This window comes from Dipodomys merriami, unplaced genomic scaffold (assembly GCF_024711535.1).
Source record: "Dipodomys merriami isolate MVZ:Mamm:240054 unplaced genomic scaffold, mDipMer1.0.p SCAF_5, whole genome shotgun sequence".
NCBI lineage: Eukaryota > Metazoa > Chordata > Mammalia > Rodentia > Heteromyidae > Dipodomys > Dipodomys merriami.
Window position 1 is genome coordinate 4014867 of NW_027206068.1, and position 21354 is coordinate 4036220.

At 39.2% G+C, this 21354-nt stretch overlaps 1 protein-coding gene across 9 annotated transcripts in view; it reads left to right on the forward strand.

The window, feature by feature from the left end:
• Positions 1 to 21354, forward strand: part of Cobl (cordon-bleu WH2 repeat protein) — a 213354-nt gene that overhangs the window by 108893 nt on the left and 83107 nt on the right. For all 9 annotated transcript variants that reach the window (XM_069995972.1, XM_069995979.1, XM_069995974.1 and 6 more), the window contains one exon: positions 8033 to 8206. In XM_069995972.1, the coding sequence (XP_069852073.1) occupies positions 8033 to 8206 (174 nt within the window). The remainder of the gene's footprint in view (positions 1 to 8032; positions 8207 to 21354) is intronic.

The following is a 21354-nucleotide window of genomic DNA, read 5'->3' on the forward strand; positions in this document are numbered from 1 at the left end:
TGCTATGCCTGCCCTGTGTCCTCCAGGGAAGGTCTGGTGTTGCTCAGAAGAAGCCTAATCCACTCATTTTCTAGAAACCTGGATCTCACATGGCTTGCAGCTATCCAAGGTTGTTGGAGGGGAGCCAGAATGCAGAACCTTCAGCCGATTCTACTGTGTAAAGACTAGGAGGAATGTGCATTGTGTTTGGTAGATTGAGGAGCTCTCTGCAGGATCCCATGCAGCTAAGATGGAAGCAGGAACCCCTCCTTGGCTGGCAAGCCTATGAACAGATATACCAGCTTTCCCATTCCTTATGGAAGGCGACAGTGGCATTTGATATCTTTTGTAGTTATCTTCTTTTCCTCCTATCTGCTCTGCATTTACTTCCTCACAAGGAACTGGAAAGACTTAGCTGAATTATCCTTTTTTCCCTTATTAGCCACCTGTGACACATTCCTACAGAGGAAAGTCTATGGTTCTTTACCGGAACCTTCTGACAAGTTTTCTGTGCTTTCTCAGAACTCTGGGCTTTTGCCACTTTCTGTGCTCTGACACTCAAAACCCACTGCTTTCACCTCTCTCTGTTCCCTGTTTAACTTTCTAACAAAAAATAATGTCTTGGTGGGAGAAGGCTGGGTGCATGTCAGTAAAATCATAGAATCTGAGCCCTCTTGTTCAGGCCAGGGGACAGGAAAAAGCTAGGCAAATGATACAATTACCATGGGGACCTAGGGAAAACTGCTAGGCACTTTGAAGGTGACTGTCACGGATGACCACCTTAACATGCATGCTTGATACCCCTCCCTGCAGCCCTGGGGTCCTTCATTGATTGGGTCAATGGGTGTGTCTTCTGCAGCTGGAGGCATGGGAGGGGGTTTGCATGTCTGGGTGCACATGCATGCACACCCCCCCACACACTAACCTAGTACTAAGGCTTCAACTTAGGGCCTAAGAACTAATCCGTTCTTTTGAGCCACACCTCTGCTTGTGGCTTTTGGTGGTTAGTTGAAGATAAGAGTCTCACGGACTTTGTTGCCCTCACTCGCTTTGAACCATGATCCTCAGATCTCAGCCACCCAAGTAGCTAGGATTATAGGTGTGAGCCACCAGTGCCCTACTCTGCACCATTTCTTAAGGGGCATATCAGGGAAACCTCAAGGTGGAGCCAGGAGTGAGATTACTGGAATATTAATTAAAGAACCCAAGTTTATGAATGAATTACTTAACACCCATTCAAGTTGTTTATGATTTCCCCTGGAGAAACATCCTCCTGTGATTTCTGATGATCTTCTCTATCTAAAGATTGGCATGAAATTAACAGGTACTGAATGTAGCTGGCATTTTGCATTTGAGTCCCATGCAGGTGTAATCATGTGGCTGGAGTCCAAAATGAATGCAGGGGGCTCATGCTCTAACACACTATCCCAAAAGAGAATGAAAAACTACCTTCCTTCAATCTGAGAGATGAGGTGTGATGGTTGGAGGCAAAGATTGAGCAGTTGTTTTAAATCTTGACTTTGAAGATTTGGTGACTAATAAATGGTAACACAGGAAAAGATAACTAACATCTTGAGTAATTAGGGAAGTGCAACTCAAAGCCACAGGGACCCATGACTTCAGACCCACTTAAGATAGCCATAATACTTTGTTGTTTTGTTTTGTTGGAAGTACTGAGATTTATACTTAGGACCACATGCTTGTCAGACAGGTGCTTTATACTTGAGTCACATCCCCAGCCCTTTATTGGGTAGTCTCATGTTTTAGAGTAGATGTGGACCTCAGTCTTTGCATAAACACTCAGTTTATGCATAGACTTAAGTCTATGCATAAATACATGCATTTATGCATAGCTGTGATGCCAGGTGTGGTACATTCCACCACACAGAGCTTATTGGGTGAGATGAGACCTCACTAATTGCCTGGGCTGGCCTCAGACTTGAGTCAGTCTTATATTTCTCTCAGGAGAAATATCTCTCTAGGATTACAGGCATGTGTTGCTACATTTGGCTTCCATAATGCTTAACAAAAGATAAATGTTTGTGAGGATAAAGGAGAAACTGGAACCTTCATGCATCAGGAGTAGGGATATAAAATGGTTCAGTTACTGTGAAAAGCACTTTACTATATTCTTAATAAGTTAAGCAAAGTATTATCATGTGATCCCCCAATTCTACTCCTAGATATTTACAGAGAAGATCTGAAAATGAATTTTCAAACAAAAACACACAATGCTTGATAGGAAATGTACTCATTACCTTGCTCATGTAACTGTAACCCCTCTGTACAGTATTTTACAATAAAAAAAGTTAAAAATAAATTAAAAAACAAAAAAAACCCACACAAATGTTATAGCAGTTGTATTCATAATTGGCCCTTGTCCCGATGAGCAGTGTAGTATGCCAGGGTTATGAGAAAACTGCAACTCCCTGATAGAGTAATTTTCAAACAAAAGAAACAAACTCTGTGTGTGTGTGTGTGTGTGTGTGTGTGTGTGTGTGTGTGTGTGTGTGTGTGTGTGTGTGTGTGTGTGTGTGTGTGTGTGTGTGTGTGTGTGTGTGTGTGTGTGTGTTTATGCATTCAACTCAGAAGTAGAACTTGGGCAAACGCTCAACTGTTGAGCAAGTTGGTGGTCCCATTTTGAGATGACAATCGGCTCCTAAAATTGCTACTTTCATATTATTCCTCCTTCCCCACAGATATGTGTAAGATAGGATCAGATTGTTGGCATCTTAGGCTGAATGCAGTAAGTAAATTCACTGGCTTGTGCTGATTACAGTAAAGGGATAGGGTGCTATGTTTGCTCTTACAGTAGAATCTGATTGAATTCTCCTGTCTCCTGATAGCTGCTTCCCTCCTGGGGGGAAGTTTATACCCCACAAACCAAAGTCACATGAAGCCTGAGGTAGGAGGCTGAGTTTGCTTTGCTTCTCTGTTACCCATTGCTTTTCTTCAAAATTTATCTATCTGCATTTATAACTCATGAGGAAGTCAGGTAAAATTGTGCTGACTGAACTCTGTAGACTTTGGTACCAGTCTTTGAAGGAAGACAAGGCTCACTTCTCTACATAAAATGGACTCAATTAAAAAAAAAAATGATGACCTGTTTGAACCAAAAATAGGAAATGAAATCCCTCTTGGAGGCAGGCAGTGCTCTATCACTCATGGCACTTTGTCTCTCTGTAGCAGGAGCCAGCCAAGGAAGTTAGAATAAGAGGAGGGCCCCAAGCTCTTCTGATTCCAGACCACATGGAACAGATGATTGGTTTCCCATGTTATTGAATGTTGAAAAGACTCAGTATTTTAAAGGCTACCCAATACCTCATGATGTTTTCCTCCAACATTACTTTGGAGTGTTTTCTAAATCCTTTTTACATTTCAATTTCTCTGTAAGTAGTTGTACAGAGTTGCCATTTAACAAAGCCATTTATGAATACAACATAGACATTCTTCACCATCTTGCAAATTCTGTGAAGGGGAAAGAAAGGAAGTCAGGAGATAAGTCACAAGTATTCTTTTTTTTTATGTTTTTGTTGTTGAGCACACTTTTTTTTTCTTTTTTTTAAATTTTATTTTATTTGTGAACATACTGTACAGAGGAGTTACAATTACATGGGCAGGATAATGCGTACATTTCTTACCAAGCATTGCAGCCTCCTCCTTTGTTTACCCTTCACATCCCTTCCCAGCCTCCCTCCTCCCCCCCAATCCTAATCCTTCTCCTTCCCTCCCCTCCCTCCCCCCCCCCCACACCGACGTTGTAAAGCTCGTTTTGGACATGACAACTTGTACTTCTCATTGTTGCAACAGGTCCACCTGTATCCTTAAACAACTGGTTTTTCCCCATCTCCTCCACAAGTTATACTGACATCAAATATAGTGAAAGCAGGGGTTATACTGGGGGGGAGGGACATACAAAACAACAAAGAGAATCTTATAAATGCGTTAGAAACACATGCATGAAAGAAAAAAACATTAAAATACACATCTAAGGGTTCATTTTCCTGACATCACATTATCTGACCTTTTCCGCTTGACTCATACATATACTAGATATTACCTCTGAGACTTAAATTCCTTAATAGCAGTACTACCTCTTTATACCTATATAATATTTTAAGCATTTTTTTAAGTTTTTCACATCTCCTCTATCTCCCTCCTGTTTTCTCAATATATTCACATTCCTCTCTAAATAGATGGTCTTTCAATCTCCATAACTATATTAATTTTTACGTTTCTATTTTTTTTCTGGTCTCTTTTCATTTCCCTTTCCCTTTCTTCTTTTTCTCTCTCTCTCTACTTGCATCCTACCCAACCTATTTCCTGCATTGAGATTAGGCCATAGTTAACTCTCCCTGTGCCTCCCCACACCAATCTATTCCTATTTTTTACCCACATCTCTCCCTAACCCTAAAAATTTCTGGTTTTCCAAATTCTTCTCTGCGGTTCAAAGCCCATTAACATATAGTTGTTTGATGTTGAGTAGATGTATCTGTTGAACTAGACTGTATCTGTAGACTATTGACTGTATAAATGCAAATCACAAGTATTCTTGACTGCCTGTGTATTGAAGGGTGACTTGAACACTGTTGAGTAAAGATTTAAGGAGAGGATTTGGTGACGAAGGTCTACCAGATCCTGAAAATTGGTCTTCATAGGGATGTGAAAGCCAAGGAAGGGATGTTTGTTAACTGTGTGGAGTGGAGCGGAGATGCTAACAGATTTATTTAGTCAGAATTCATTTTACCTGCCGGATGCTGGTGGCTCACGCCTGTAATCCTAGCTACTCAGGAGGCTGAGATCTGAGGATCGTGGTTCAAAGCCAGACCGGGCAGGAGAGACCATAAGACTCCTATCTCTAATAAACCACCAGAAAACTGGAAGTGGCGCTGTAGCTCAAGCGGTAGAGCGCTCGCCTTAAGTTGAAGAGCTGAGGGACAGCGCCCAGGCCCAGAGTTCAAGCCCCATGGCCAACCAAAAAAAAAAAAAAAAAGAATTCATTTTACCAAAATCAGTGGGAGAAATTCTGGGAGTTCTAGGGTGGAGTTCATCTGGGATTCCTGGCTTTTCCAGTTACAGTTCATCTCACAGTGGCTCTGTTGAAGTTACTTTTCAACCAAAATGCTTGGTAGAGAAGAACACTACACATATTAGACTACATGTAATAGGATAGAAATGTACTGCGTGCTTTCTCTTATTCTTACTGCAAGCACTTCAAATTAAATGAAAGTTTCCCCATTTCTACTATAAAGTCTGTTTTTAATCCTTACCTTTGGAATTGATCATCCAAGATACCAGAATGTTAATTAAGGAAGGATTACAAAATGACAACTTGAAATCAATATAAATAAGCGTCTTATAAAAAGCCTTTATGGAAGTATACACAGAACTTCACACTCAGGGCATTTAAAGAGAAGTAAGTTCACAGCCAGTCCTGTGGTGGGATCATAGAGACACGTAGTATTGTGGTGACGACTGAGGATAAGAGGAACTAGAAGTACGTGACTAGGCTGGGTGGAGAGAAGAGAAGCAATTAGATGTAAAGTGTGCAATGCATTGCCCTGAGCAGGGATTCTTGGGTAGTGACAAGGTGTAGGAGTATTCCCCCCAGAATGTCACAGTAATAGCCAGCCTCCCTATCATGAATGTATGGTATGTAGGATCTCAGTATCTGCTTCTGGTTACATACTGAGGGACTGTGGACAAGGAAATGTAGGTGTTGTACTCCCTCTGAATTTGGGGACATTTGAATAAACCAGCCATCCAGCAAGATTCCTTCACAGTTCTGTGGATGAGCGAGCTTCTCTGGTCTGCTTCATGCACTTTATTTAGTCATCTGGATCCTGCTAATCATTTAGTCTTGCCTGTCTCTTTGAGTCTTCCTGGTTGCTATGGAGGTGGATGTAGGGTAGAGGAAAATCAATGTAATGGAGTTGATTTTACATGGATGTGTTTGCTTAGAATGGCTGCAGAACTCAAGTCTAGGGAATGACTTACATTTTTCCAGAAGCTTCCACAGGCATTGCAGAGTTTTCTTGGTGTTGGATTATTTTCCATACCATTCCTCACCTGTGAGGGATGTGAAAATTGTGTATGTGATGATGATGATGTCATCGGTGGGCTTTGATGTGAACTGGCACAAAGTCTAACTTGCAGTTCAATAAAATGAACACCAGGAATCTAGAATATATGTTGTCGGTGGGAGGTGAGGTCGTGGAGAGAACAAGGGTGGGTGAAGACAGTCATAATATTCTATGCATATAGCATATACACGATAATGAAACTAGGTCAATTGAGAGGATGAATGAGTTGGGAGAGATGGATAATGATGAAAGGGGTACCATTGACGAAGATTAATTGTACTCACAAACTGTCATGTTGAAAATGAAACCCCTGTGTACAATTACTTTAAAGGTAAAAATAAAAACTTTGAGTCTCACCCAGGCCCAGAGTTCAGGCCACACGACTGGACCCCCCCCCCCAAAAAAACAAACAAACAAAAAAAAAACAAATAAAAACTTTGAGTCTCAAAAAATTTTTTTCAGGAAACTGAATCGTACATAGCATTTATGTCTTAGAATAAAGAGTTTGTGCTTCAGCACAAATAATACAAGTACTGGGTTGTGGTTATTACTGTGATTAAAAAAACCATTTATTTATTTATTATTAGTTGTTGACAAGATTTTTCTCTGTAGACCACTATGTAATCATCCTGCCTCAGCCCCTAGAGGGCTGGGATTATAGGTATGCACCTTCACACCCAACTATATATTTAATTTAAATATGGAGAACCCGTTTAACACCTGAATTCTTATGCCCAAGTTTGTTATGTAAAACATTAAAGCAGATTCACTCAGAGGCTCAACACCAGCCATTCATTCTGACTAGTGTGAGCTCATATGCCAGACAGGCTGCAAGAACTGTTGAGACTGAAGGAAAGATGAGAGCTACTTATTGTCTGCATGGAGTTCACATTTTAACGGGGCTTGGAGTTAGGGAGATATGAGTAAGCAATTACAAAATAATCATCATAGCTAACACACATTGATTGCTTATCTTGTCCCAGGAACTCGTTGATGCTTTTTACATAAAGTTACCTATTTAATTCATGATAGCTTTGTGATATAGGACCTAGTGTTAAAGGAAATCGATTACCTGTAACAAGAGAAATTAAAAACTTGCTAAAAGTCGTTTATAGCTTATGAGTAGTTAAGCCAGAAGTCAAGCCCAGGCTCTGTCTCCAGGGTCTATGGCTTCACTCTTTTCTGCAGTGACTGGAATAGTCCATGATTACTTGGGTTATGGAAGAAAATTGGTCAGTATAGCAAGAAAGAGTTTACTGTTGGCTATGGCTGCCATTTTGTTTTTGTTTGAAATTTTAGAATGCTAGCTTTCTAGTCTTCTTTCTACATGGATCCTTTTATTTTTTCAGTGAAGTAGACCCTAAGGAGACGCTTCAACCCATGATAGAGATTGACCTTGAGAGCATTGGGTTAGTGTGCTGGTTGGAATTAATTTCTGCTCTTTAGCATCTATCTCTCTGGCATCAATGACCAAAAGCAACTTCAGAGTATATTGTTTAACCTATGCCATCCCTTAAAAAATAACTTGGGGAAGTTAGAAACTTAGAATATTAGGAGAAAGTCAAAACTGGCATTATGTGAGGTACTTTTGTGGATGGCAGAGGCTATGGTGTTTATGCACCATTAAAATGCATTTCTTCATCCACTCTCTTCTTTATTCAGTGTCTGAGAGCTCACTCTGATGACAGGCTAAAAATTTTAGGAGGCTAATTTATACCTGCTGGTGGGATGGAAATATTAAATCACTCTAGTTGCTAAGTGTTCTTAGAGGTTTAAAAAGTCTACTGTTATTTCCAAATGAAGAAAATAAACCTTACAGCAGTCATTTGTCATGCAGTGGTATAACTTTTCTTGCAAAATGAAAATGGGGATTTTAAGCATGAGTGGGTGGATCTGTTGCTTTGTGTTAAGATGTGGTGCAGAGGAGCTATCTTGTTGATGAAATTTTGTGTTTCTCTCCTTCCAAATAGGGCTGCCTAACAACGCCTAATTCTCCATCCATGCATTCACGGTCCCTTACACTGGGTCCATCTCTTTCACTGGGTAACATCTCCGGGATGTCTGCAAAATCAGACATGAAGAAGCGCCGAGCCCCTCCTCCTCCCGGGTCAGTGTCATCATTTCAAGACAAGACATCCGAAAAGGTAAGAATTAGGGGCTTTTCTGACTGAAGTGGCTTCTCCCTGACCTTGTCAGTGCTCCTATGGCTGCTCCCTGAAGACACTGTCATTCTTCACCCCTGTGATATTAGCAAGCAGAGTGTTCAGAGTGAACATTTCTATTTAATTTAGAAGTAAAGGCGTGATACCATTGTGCCTCAATTACCGAAGGCAGAGAACTATTTGGGGGCCTAACATTCTTAAAAATCTGTGCTTATTGACTAACACTGAAATTCTGGGGGACATCACTGATGATTGTTTAATGAGAAATGTACAATATAAAGGCACCTAAGTAATCTGAAACTTGTAAATGATAGAGATCACCCGAAATGCAGCATAGATGCCCAGAATAATTCAGGTTCAAAGGAAAGCACAAAATATTTTTGCATATTAAGTTGCTTTCAGTGTGACATGAAATTTACTTTGTGTACTTAATAGTATATATATATATATATATATATATATATATATATATATATATATGTGTGTGTGTGTGTGTGTGTGTGTGTGTGTGTATACACATATATATATATATATATATATATATATATATTTATGTACCAGGCACCAGTGGCTAATGCTTATAGTCCTAATTACTCACTTCACTTTCTTCACTCCTGCCTGCTACCTCATTTTCTGGACCCGTTCTGCATGATAGTATTCAAAGAAACCACAACCTAGCACAACCCTTGTTGTTCTAGTCTTTAGGTTCCAACTCGTTCTTGCCTATTCATAAAACTACTTTTTCTCAAATTGTGTTAGTAACTAAGTCAGTCTCTCAAATTGGAGGCTTGGAAACTTGGTCTTGGTTAGTAGTTCAGCAGTAGATCTCCATGGCAGGGTCCTGGAATCTTGCTTAACATTCTTATTGATCAGTCAGTCTGTCTACCTGTCTTTCTGTCTGTGTGTCTATAGGTCAGTCTATCTGCTATGGAAGTCAGTCCTCTAGTCACCTATATTCCTCCAGGACTGTCCTAACCTTACCTGCTTCTCATCTACATTTCTTTTATTCATGTCTGTAGATAATTATCTCAAAAGCTTATGTTTTGGTTTTTCTGTCTCAAAATATGTTCAGATATCATTCATTTACTTTGCATTCTCTAGGATCATAGCTGTGATTTTTATCAAAGGAAATTTAGACACAAGCTGTGTATCATTTTGCCTTACTCTGGCATGATTAGATAGTACAAATGGTATGTGAAGCCTTTTCCTGGGATTATTCACAGTGTGCCTTTTTAATATGCCTGGTTTAGATTCTAAGCGTCCTTTTTTCCCCCTAACTCAGAGGACATATCAACAGCATTAGCTGTTTTCTATGTGTAATTGATATGTAACCCTTGGGAAATCATCTTGTTTTAGTGGTGAAAAGTATGAATTCCAGGGTCTGTATTATGTAAGATTTTTTTCCTGTGAGAAATGCATTTTCTTTACAAAAATTTTTTTGTGTGCTAGTACTGGGCCTGGGCACTGTCCCTTATTTAGCTTTTTCGCTTCGCGCTAGCACACTACCACATGAGCCATAGCTCTGCCTCTGGATTTTTGGTAGCTAATTGGAGATAAGACTCACAGATTTTCCTGCCTGGCCTGGCTTTGAACCTTGATCCTTGGATCTGAACCTACTGAGTAGCTAGGATTACAGGCATGAGCCATTGATTTTCAGCTAGAAATACATCATCTTCATGTGCTACAGTAGAGACCCTAGACTGAACCAGCATTTAAAATTTTCTTCCAGCAAAAGATGATGTACTTTTCTGTCTTTAATGTGATTATCCATAGTGCATAAAGCCAGGATGAGTGAGAAATTGTACGAAAAGTAGAGAATTGGGAATTCCAAGTGAAAAAGTAAATAGTATTTTCTATCCAGTAGAATGCATAGCTTCTTCTTACTAAAATCTAGTTTCTTTGGCCCAGATGGTGGAGAAATGGCCCTGTAGGAACCATCCCTTTTTTAAGCATATGAGTGGCATGTGGAATAGATTTGAACATTTTCTATGAATATGCTTTTTACAAAGATATTTTGTTGTTTACTAAGAAAAGAACACAAAAATATTTTGTCGTTGTTGGGAAAAACGTCAGTTCCTGTTTTGTGAACTTCCTTTCATATTAAGATAGGAAGTTTATTTCAGAATCTCATTTGCGTACAGCCAACCCTAACACCAATGTCTTGAATAAGTATGAAAGCCTTATTTCCAAAGATATGACCAATGTATACAAAAATGAGAGTGCTTAGTTTTCTGTGTGTGTATGTATATGTGTATGTGTGTGTGTATGTGTATGTGTGCTGGTACTGGGGCTTGAACTCACAGCCTTGTGCTCATGCTTGGCTTTCTTGTTCAAAGCTGATACTCTACCACTTAAACCACACCTCCACCTCTACCTCAGTTTTGGCAGATTAATTGGAGATAAGAATCTCTAGGATTTGTCGGTCTAGACAGATGTATGCTAATTCCCATTTTTTAACTTTTTGTTCATTTTCCCTCTCATACCAGCTTTAACCACTATGAGTAATCATATTAAAGGCAGAAAAGTACATCATCTTTCAATGGAAAAAAATACTGGTTCAGTTCAGAGTCCATGGGCTAACACATTAAGGAAATGTATATGTATGTGTCCCATTTGTAAAATGTTTCCACATAAATTTCTTGATATAACTTAGCAAATTTGCTAATTATAATGTTTGTTCTTTCATTGAACTGAGAACATTTGAGCTGAGCTACATGTTTGAAACCCATGCCTGGGGTCAGTACCTGGTATTTTCACTGTGCAGGTTCTTTGCGCCCAGGGCCAGAGCCCACCCCTCCCTACTTGCAGAAGCAGACCAGATAGAATAAATCAGGGATTGGGGAATGGAATGCTTTCCTAAGAATAAAAACCCCAAGAAGGACAAGATGGTCTTCATCAAGTTGGGTCTCTTGTATATCTAGAAATTAAATTCTCCCTAAAGCAGGAATCGACTTTATATAGCACACACTAACTTGGTGCCCTGATTTCTTCCTCAGATGTAACTTTCTCTGGCTCCTTGAGTAACACTGCTTTATGTTCTGAACTGCCATGGCAGGCTCTTTCCTTTTTATTTTGGAGTAGAATGTCAAGAACAGTGTGAGTTTTATGTTTGTAACACATTGTCCCCCAGAGGGTGGAGGGTCAGATCAGGCCCTTCCCATCCTCATGGGCTCCCTGGATCCAGCATTACCCCAGTGTTCACCCTGCCAGCCTTCAGGCGTAGGGGAGGGTTTCCTTGCTGCCTCTTGCCAGGCAGACCTTTTGCCTTCTTCTCTGTGTTTATGTTATTCTGGGCTCCTATTATGTTTCTGACTTTGGAAAATTCATAAGTCTGACTCAAGCAAAAGACAGGCCAAGCCTTCTCTCCCTGCAGCAATGTCCCTAGCCCACCTCCTGGTTCTTGTATCCAAAGCAAGATCCAGAAAGCAGCCCCATGGCCAAACTAACTCTCTTATCCCTGTTGTGTCTTTAGTTAGCAGAGGGCAAAGCTTCTCCATCTGTCCCCTGATGCTTAGGTTTCCTGCATGATAATAACAGAAGCATTTCCTAAGGCCCAAGCTCTCTTCTGAATTTTAACTGTAGACACCAGCCTAATGACCTTAAGAACTTGAGCTTGAGACCTTTCAACAGTCCCATCCCCATCCCCCAGGTTTGGCATACTGAATGATTTCAAGAAATGGTAACTTGCTAGGTGCTGATGGCTCATAATGGTAATCTTAGTTACTCAGGAGGCTGAGACCTGAGGGATCACAATTTGAAGTCAGCCTGAGCAGAACAGTCTCTAAGAACGTATATCCAAAATAGCCAGCAAAATTCTGGTCTGGAGGCATGACTCAAAGTAATAGAACACCAGCCACAAGCAAGCAAACTGAGTGAGCAGAAGGCTATGAGTTCAAGTCCCATTACTGGAAGGAAAAAAAAACTCTGAATATATTGTATGGTTGGGATTTTCTAGCTCAGCACTTGAGCAGTAACTTACTTGTATTGCTAGCTTGTCTCAGATTTCCTCTTAGCAGAGATCTGTGGTAGATGAATTTGCACTGGGACCACCAGTGACAATATTCACACAGATCCGTGGCTCATGTGCTGGTCCAGGGCTTGAGCACTCAGCCCTTAATTGCCATTCACTTGGCTGACTCCATGAACTTGGACCATGACTTGTTCCTCGCTATGCTCATCCTCAAGCTCAGTGCTTGACACACAGTGATCCTCCATAAACATTTTATGAACAGATGGATATGAGCTCAACATAAGACAACTAAGGAGATTCATCAGAGACTGATGCCATTCTCTGTAGTCCTGAAGAATGGATGATCATTTTTTTTTGGAGACTGACTACTAGTGACATACAGGGAGAGGGTGGTTCTGTGTCAGGCTGTGACTTGCAGGTAGGCTTAGCTGATGAAGGGGAATGGACCAGGCACAGTTTCATGAATAGGACACATGCTCAATGAGTGCCATTCAGTCTGAATGGATATTCTAACTGCCTCAGGATCTAGTGGTCTCTGTATGAGACATTCTTAATTCCCCTTGCTGTGGACTCTGGAAGAGAGTAGCCCCATCTCTAGGTCCTGCTAAGGATTTTCAATACTCTCCAGTCCAAGGCTGATTCTGGAGTTCCTTAAGTGCCTAGTGTAGGTATTTGGGTGCACAGGTAACTAGCCACAATGAAGCAGACAGCTTAGAAGTTTTGGTAGCATTGACTGTCAAGTGAAAGTGGTATAGGGGCTGTGGATAGGCCTAATAGATGTGTGTTGATCAGGATTTTTTCCAGTTCTCAGCCTTCCAAGTAGCTAGGAAGGGTATCAGATGTGGGCTACCAGTGCACAGCTCTCATTTCTTTATAAATGACTTCCTAATGGTTTTTCTTTTCAGTGATCCATTCTGCTTTTTCTGGAAGTAAGTTCATAAGTAATAACATCTGGCAGAACAATATAAAATCCAGCTGGGCATTGGCGGCCTATACACGTATCCTAGTTACCCCAGGAGGCTGAGACCCAAAAGATAAAGGTTTGAAGCCAGCCTGAGCAAAAAACTTGACAATACTCCATCTCCAATTAACCAGCAAAAATGCTGCACTGGAAGCATAGCTCAATGATAGAGCATCAGCCATAAGCAGTAAAGCCAAGCAAGAGTGTGAAGTCCTAAGTTTAAGCCCCCAGTGCTGGCATAAAAGAAAAAAGGATAAAATCTGTTTACCTCCACTCACAACTTTCTGACAAAAAGTAAATAAATAAAAAGCTAAGCGTGCGAGATGAGAAACAAAAGATCTTAGGCTGTTCTGCAGCCCACTATTGTTCTCTTTACAGTACTGTTAAATAAATGATGCCAACTTATCTGGCTGGTAGTTCCAAGGATATATAAACCCAAGAAGTCTAAATTCCATTCTAAGCTCTTATCAGAAGGCATGAAGTACCATTGCCATTATTTTATGAATAGCCAAAAGTATTGTAAATCTCCCAATTCAACTGAAATGTGGTTTTCAGCTTACATATGGTTGTCTATTTCTGAGATGCTTCTTTTATGTACTGGCTCTACCTAATTTCCAAAAAGTCTGTATCTTCTCACATAGTATGTTATAAGACTTGCCAAGTCTTGGCAGAAATGAAGAATAAAACAAGTAGGATTCCTTTGGGACTAGCCAAACTGCTTTTGATTTCACATTTTTTCAAGCTTTTATTAGATGTTCATTTTTATTTTTTAATTTTTCATTTTTGTAAATTTTTTATTGAAAAGGTGATATACAGAGGAATTAAAATTACATAAGTCAGGTGTTGAGTACATTTCTTTTTGAACAGTGTCACTCCCTCCCTCATTTTATTTTCTGGCTTTTCCCTTTTTGTAACTGTTTTTTATTTCTATACCTTTTTTTCTTGATTCCACATTTTTACAAAGAACAAAATGTAATATTTATACTTTAAATGCCCCAGATACAAGTATATCTGCCAACTAAATATATTTATTGCCTATATGTGTGTACCTAAATACTATACATAATTCAATATATACTCATACACTCCTATACTATAGTATATGTATGTATGTATATATATATGTACATTTATACTATATATAATTCAATATGTACTACATTATAGTATACTATAACTTTACTATAGTATACTATAATGTAGATAAGAATATATAGTTTATTCTAATATATACTATATATATGCTATATAGTTAACTATAGTATATATATAACTGTAGATAATGTATACTATATAGTTAGTAGTCCACTGTGTGTATATATATATAGTACAGTTATAGTATACATAGTACAATTAATGTAGTACATATTATATGTACTGTGTACACTTGTATATACTGTAGTATACTATACAATATTCTAATTTTACTCATCTATAAGTATACTATATATACTGTATACTAAATATACTATAACTATACTGTATATATAATTGTATATAATAGGTAACAAGTTAACACAAAGCTATGCAACAAACAGCTCAGTAGAGGTTCTGTTCAGATTCTAAAATGTAAAAACATAAAAACAACATTTATGACAATGCAGAATATTGGGAGGACTAAGGAAGGTACCTTTGGTATTGAGGGGGGCTTCTTTCTGCCCTAGAAATAGTAAAGGTAATGGGGAAAGGTTTATGTTCAGAGACTTGGAGGAAGAGGGGCTCACTTCCAAAGCAAACATTCCTGAGAACCCTTGGAGTCTGTGTCCCTCCCAGCTCATAGCCTGGGAAAACAGTCAGGCTTCAGGGGAAGTTCATGGGTGGACCCAGAGGCTGGAACTGAGTGTGCTGAAGGAAATGACAGCTATTTTAGTTGCTGAACATCTACCTTTTGTTTATGAATGGTTTCCTCTCTGACACTTGTGGTTAAAGAAGCAAGTGTTGGTTTGAAGGAGATTAGATTCTTATCTATTTTTAGCTGTCCTTAGAGTATAGTGTCTTAGAGAGGATACCTTTGATAAAAATCAAAATGAAAATGGAGCTCACCTCTTCCTTGGCAGAAAACATTTTTGTAGCATAGAGGCAAAGGGAAGTTGAGTTTTGTGTTACAGAGACACATTGTGGAAAGAGCCATAGTCAGTGTTCTTTGTCTTGTTCTTTCTCATTTTATCCACTGTCCTTTTACCTATCAATCATGCCAATTCTCTGTATGTTTCTCATTATAAGAGGAAATGTGTGAGATTGTGATTTCATTATTTCTCTCACCTCTGTGTCTTGCTTCTATATTTATTTACTAATTTATTAAGTGGCTTAACAGACATTTATTGCCATATTCTACAGGCTAATAATGACCCCATTTCTAAGTAATATCACATTCTGGGATACTGAGGGTGAGCGATTCAATGAGTGTCTGACTTCTTTATGTCTATGCATTTTCATGGTTTTATCCTGACCTGATAGGTCAACAATAGGAAAGGTTGGTGTAAGAATATGAATAACAGAGTTTTTTAACTCCCATTTCCTTCATGGGGAGCAGGAAATGTTTCTCTCTCTTCTCCATTTCTACCTATTTAAATTGTGTTTTACTAAAATAAAGCCTGAAATGCTTTTCATGAGTGGATCTCAAGGACCTGTGTGATTTTGTGTAGAGGCTTAGAAGCTAAAGGAATACCTCATTTATCCACCTGTGACAGAGCCTGAGCCAAGAGTTGAATCTCACAAGATAACCAGTTACCTATCAGCTTCTGTGGTGACATAATCCTTTCCACCATAGCAGATTTGCTCCTTCCCTTCCCTTGCAACTCCAAAGTCAGAAATTAGGTTCCTTTTCTGATGCTGATGGCTCATGCTTGTAATCTTCACTACTCAAGAAACTGAGATTTGAGGATCTCGATTTAAAGCTAGCCCAGGCAGGAAAGTCCCTGAGACTATTATCTCCACTAACCTACCAGAAAAGCCCGAAGTAGAGCTGTGGCTCAATTAGTAGAGTGTTATCCTTGAGCAGAAGAAACTCGGACAGCACCCAGGCTCTGAGTTCAAGCCCCACAACTGGCACCACAAAAAGAAAAAGAAAACAAAAAAATAAGTTCCACAGCATGATTACTGCAAAGCTAATTTTTACCTTATTTTATAGAGTGTGTACCGGTTAATTCCAGAGTCTCTTGGTGACCAGTACTGATAAAATAAAAAGATCAAAAGATTCACTGCTGTCCTAACTCAGAGTTAAAAGAGTTACTTGATATCTTCTGATCCTAATTATCTTCTGGTCTTATTCATAGTAGGCTGTCAACTAAACTTCTTACCAACTCAATTTTCCATGTCACCTCCTAACTTAAACATAGAAATAAATTTTTGGTTCCTTTTTCCCAAAACAACCAGCAGTCTACTCTTAGCTATAGCTAGTAGCTGCAGAAGGTATATCATCACCCTTCTACACCCCCATTTAAGCTTAAATAGCACCAAAGTTGTTTAGAGAGGGGGAAATGAAACAGGATAGATAGGCAAAGAAATAGAGAATATTATATTGCTTTTTAAAATAGTTCAGTAGTTAAAACCAGAAAGTAAACTGGAAAAGCAAATAGGCTCTCCTTCAGTATACCTCCCTTTTAATGTTACAAGATTAGGAGATACAGGACAATCTAACTGATTTTACCTTTTCTTAATTCTGTCTTCTCATTTGAACTGGTTAAAAATCTGGAAATTCTAAGGACAATGAAGAAAGGGGTGATACTGATCAAGATGCATGATACTCATAAACTGACATGTTTAATGGGAATTCTTATGTACAACTAGTTAAAGATAATAACAGTACTATAAAAAATCTGAAGGTTCTTCATGAATGGGCAGAGACAGGAAGAAAGGAGATTTTATATATATATATATATATATATATATATATATATATATATATACACACATATATACAGACACACACACACACACACACACACATACATACACACATATATGATAAAATGAAGTCCTGAATATTATTTGTGTTTTGGATGGGCCTTACCCATCTTACCCACCAAAAACTATTATCTAAAGATTAGGAATAGCCAGATGAAATAAATTTTGGTGTAACAAATTGTCAGTGAACCTAAGAAGGCTCCTGGATGTCTGAAACATTTTTAATGGGTTGATTTATTTGACATTGTAATGACTTTCATCTTTAGATCATTTTCCTTTCCTCTACACATACTTTCTTTTTTTCTTTGGAAGTTACTTCATAAATCTTGACAACATTCCTTTGCCCCCTTTCATAAACTCAAGTGGAGTTATAAAAGACTCAGTTGTTTTATTTTTATTTTCTACTAAATACTGTCCTATTTAGTATATTTACTTTCTTCTATATATTAAGGCTGCTAATTTAGAATTTAGCAAGAAATATGAAAGAATGTAGCATGTCTTTGCTGACAGTGCTCCCATTAAGAGGTGACATCTTCTGTTGAAGACAGAGAGGATTTTTTTCTATCAAAGAAGGGAGCACAAACAAATGCAGCAGTAGTACTCACTCCACAGTAGACCCTGTGGAAAATAAACTATACAAAATTGTGGGTGGGGTTGAGAGGGAAATACCAGGAGGGAAGGCGTGACATTGTCCAAAAAGAAATAAACTTTTTTTTCTGCTCCTGAGGCTTGCACTGTAGGCCTGGGCACTGTCCCCAAGCTCTTTTTTTTTAAGTTTTTGCAGTTTACAACTTGAACCAAAGCACTATTTCCAGCTTTTTCTTTCTTTTTTTTTTTTATTGTAAAAATACTGTACAGAGGAGTTACAATTACATGAGCAAGATAACGAGTACATTTCTTATCAAGCATTGTTGCCTCCTCTTTGTTTCTCCTTCCCATCCCTTCCCATACTCCTCCCATCTTCTCCCACCCGATCCCCCCCCACCAAAGTTGTAAAGTTCGTTTTTCTTCATAACGACTTGTACATCTCCTTGTTGCAGTGGGTCTACCTGTATCCCTATTTAAACGATTACAGCTTTTTCTGAATAGTTTATTGGAGATAGGACTCACATGGACTTTCCTGCCCAGGCTCCTTTTGAACATGATCCTTTGATCTCAGCCTCCTGAGTAGCTAGGATTATTGGCGTAAGCTACCAGCGCCCAACTAAGAAATATACTCTTTACCTGACTTATGTAGCTGTAATCCCTCTGTACATCACCCTTATAGTAAAAATTTTAAAGGGACTATTGTGAGACAATAGGCAAGGAATCCAGGCATTGACTTGGTCTTCTGCATCCTGATATACCCCTTTCTCATATCTGGTGGGAATCACATGGTGGCCTTTGCTGACTGTCTGCAAGTTAACATGAACCTCTCAAAGATTCTCTTCAGCAAAAAAAAAAGATTAGACATGGATAGCGAATAGTTTCAAATGAACCCTGTTATGAAAGTACATTTCTAAAAAGGTCCAGGGATATACCTTAAGGGTAATGGTCCTGGGTTCAATCCTTAGCACCACAAAATTATAATAATAAATGTTATAAACAAAGAATTGTTACTGGGGAGGAATTAGATTAAAATTAAGTCTGATTTCTTAATGGGAACTTTATAAACACTCAATATTCATAAAGCCTTTACTTTTCATTACATAGTTTGAATAGTTGACAGAATAATAAAGACTGATACAATGTATCTTATAAGGATCCTAATTTATTTACTTTCTCCAGTCTTAGTTTGCACTTGACCCACCTTCTTGTGTTATTCTCTTAAGAATATTATTGAAATTGTTTAAATAGGGATACAGGTGGACCCATTGCAACAATGAGATGTACAAGGTGTTATGTCAAAAAATGAACTCTACAACTTTGGTGGGGGGGGGGATGGGAAGGGGAAACAAAGGAGGAGGCAACAATGTTTGATAAGAAATGTACTCATTACTTTACTCATGTAATTGTAATCCCTCTGTACAGTATTTTCACCAAAAAACGTATTAATAAAAAAGAATATTGTTGGAATTCATACCAAAAGTTAACAAAACTTGTACTGAAGCACACATGTCCCCCTAGCTCCTACCTAGGGGGTGTGGAGGGACTGTCCCCTGTATGGGCAGGAACCAGTGCTTGCCTCCTAAGTGATGTCATGCACAAAGCCTAGATGGGTGCCAGCGAGACCTTACCATTTCAAAAGAAGGGTAAGATGGCAACATCTCCCACAGCTCAAGGAAGATGGTGAGTTAATTTTTACTTGTAGGAGATTTTAAACTTTCATTTTGGTAGGTACACATGTACAGAGCATAATGCTTGTGGGGATTGACTAGGGAATGTGAGAAGCTGTTGTTAGGTGCTCTGTTAGGTCCAAAATAGATGTGAACCAGGGCAACAGAGGCTAATGAGAAACTTGTTCAGACAAACCTAAAGTTGTTCTAAAGGTATTTTAATGCTTGTTGCTCTACATGAGTGCACCACTCACTAGTGCAAGGTCTTCTCAGAATGGACTGCATGGCAGAAGGGGAAGTCAGATGGAAGTCAGGTGACACCAAAGATGCAAAGGAATGTGGTCTTGCACATGACCTTGAAGGATAGGAAGGGGAAACAAAGGAGGAGGCTACAATGCTTGATAAGAAATGTACTCATTATCTTGCCCATGTAATTGTAACCCCTCTGTACAGTTTTTTCACAATAAAAAAAGAAGAAAAAGAAAAAGAAAGTGTTTTTCCCACCCTATACAGCTGAACTTTTTCTGTCAGAGAGCACTTAATGACTATGGACACGACTCCCCACATGAAAATCGCTTACCTGGAGCTGGTCCTGCTGGTCCCAGTGCCTGCTGAATGAATTGTTTCATTTTGATAAGGATCCCATTGAGTCTCCACATCTCTCTTGAGATCTTTCTGATGGTCTCTCTCCTTTCCCTTGATGATGTAGATAGAAGGTAATTGCTTAATCATTTCAGAGCAAACAGTTCAGTGTCATTTTCTCTTTTATCCTTTTGTTTCTTAATTTCTGCTTATTTTTTATTATATCTCTTCTTCTCCTTTATATATTAATCTACTTTTTTGTTCATCCGCAGATACGGCTGAAAGCCTTTGTTTTTTTTTTTTAAATTTTATTTTATTTTATTTGAGAACATACTGTACAGAGGGGTTACAATTACATGGGCAGGATAATGCATACATTTCTTACCAAGCATTGCAGCCTCCTCCTTTGTTTACCCTTCACCTCCCTTCCCAGCCTCCCCCCTCCCCCCACCCAATCATACCCCCCTCCCCCACACACACCGACATTGTAAAGCTGGTTTTGACATGACATTTTGTACTTCTCATTGTTGCAACAGGTCCACCTGAATCCTTAAACAACTTGTTTGTCCCCATCTCCTCCACATGTTATACTGACATCAAATATAGTGAAAGCGGGGGTTACACTGTGGGGGAGGGACATACAAAGCAACAAAGAAATAATCTTATAAATGCGTTAGAAACACATGCATGAAAGAAACGAAAACATTAAAATACATATTTAAGGGTTCATTTTTCTAACATCACATTATCTGACCTTTTCCGCTTGACTAAGCCTTTGTCTTTTAAATTTCCTTTTCTAAAGGAACAATTAAACCTGAAGAATATATACAGGAACATTCTTCACCTAATCCTCTTGGGAAGCAGATGTGAAGAAAGTAATATGAATGAACCAGTGTCTCAGCAGGCTTCTCTGCCTGGTATTGTCATTCCTATTGCAGATGCTTGGCCTGTCCCATGCCCTGACTGGCCCTGCTAAGTGCTCAGACACACAGGTGGATATAAGTCCTCTTGGTGGTGCTGAGGTCCCCATCCAGAAATATATACACACCAGTTACCACTCAGCCAGGTGTGCAGATATCCTGGATGATGGAACAGGCAGTCATTATTTTTTGTGAGGTGTGAAAATGATCTGGGTCCTGAAGGATGCATGAGAGATGGGGAAACACAGGATGATGCAGCTATGAGGGTCTTTGTATACATAGAGGTTCGTGTGCATGAGGTCAGCACTGTTGGGACCACACTTGCTGTTTGGGTGGTTCCTTCTTGGACTTGTAAAGCAAAAGTGACAGCACTAAAGTCCATCTCCTTCCCAGTGCCAGCAATCATAGCATGTACCTTGTGACCCTACCTCACTGGCACTTCTGAGTGCCACCAATGTCACCCCAGCATTGGTGTTAATAAGCCACATGGTTCCTACCCTCTGGTTTGCTTGTGGGAAAACACCCAGTTCCTCAAA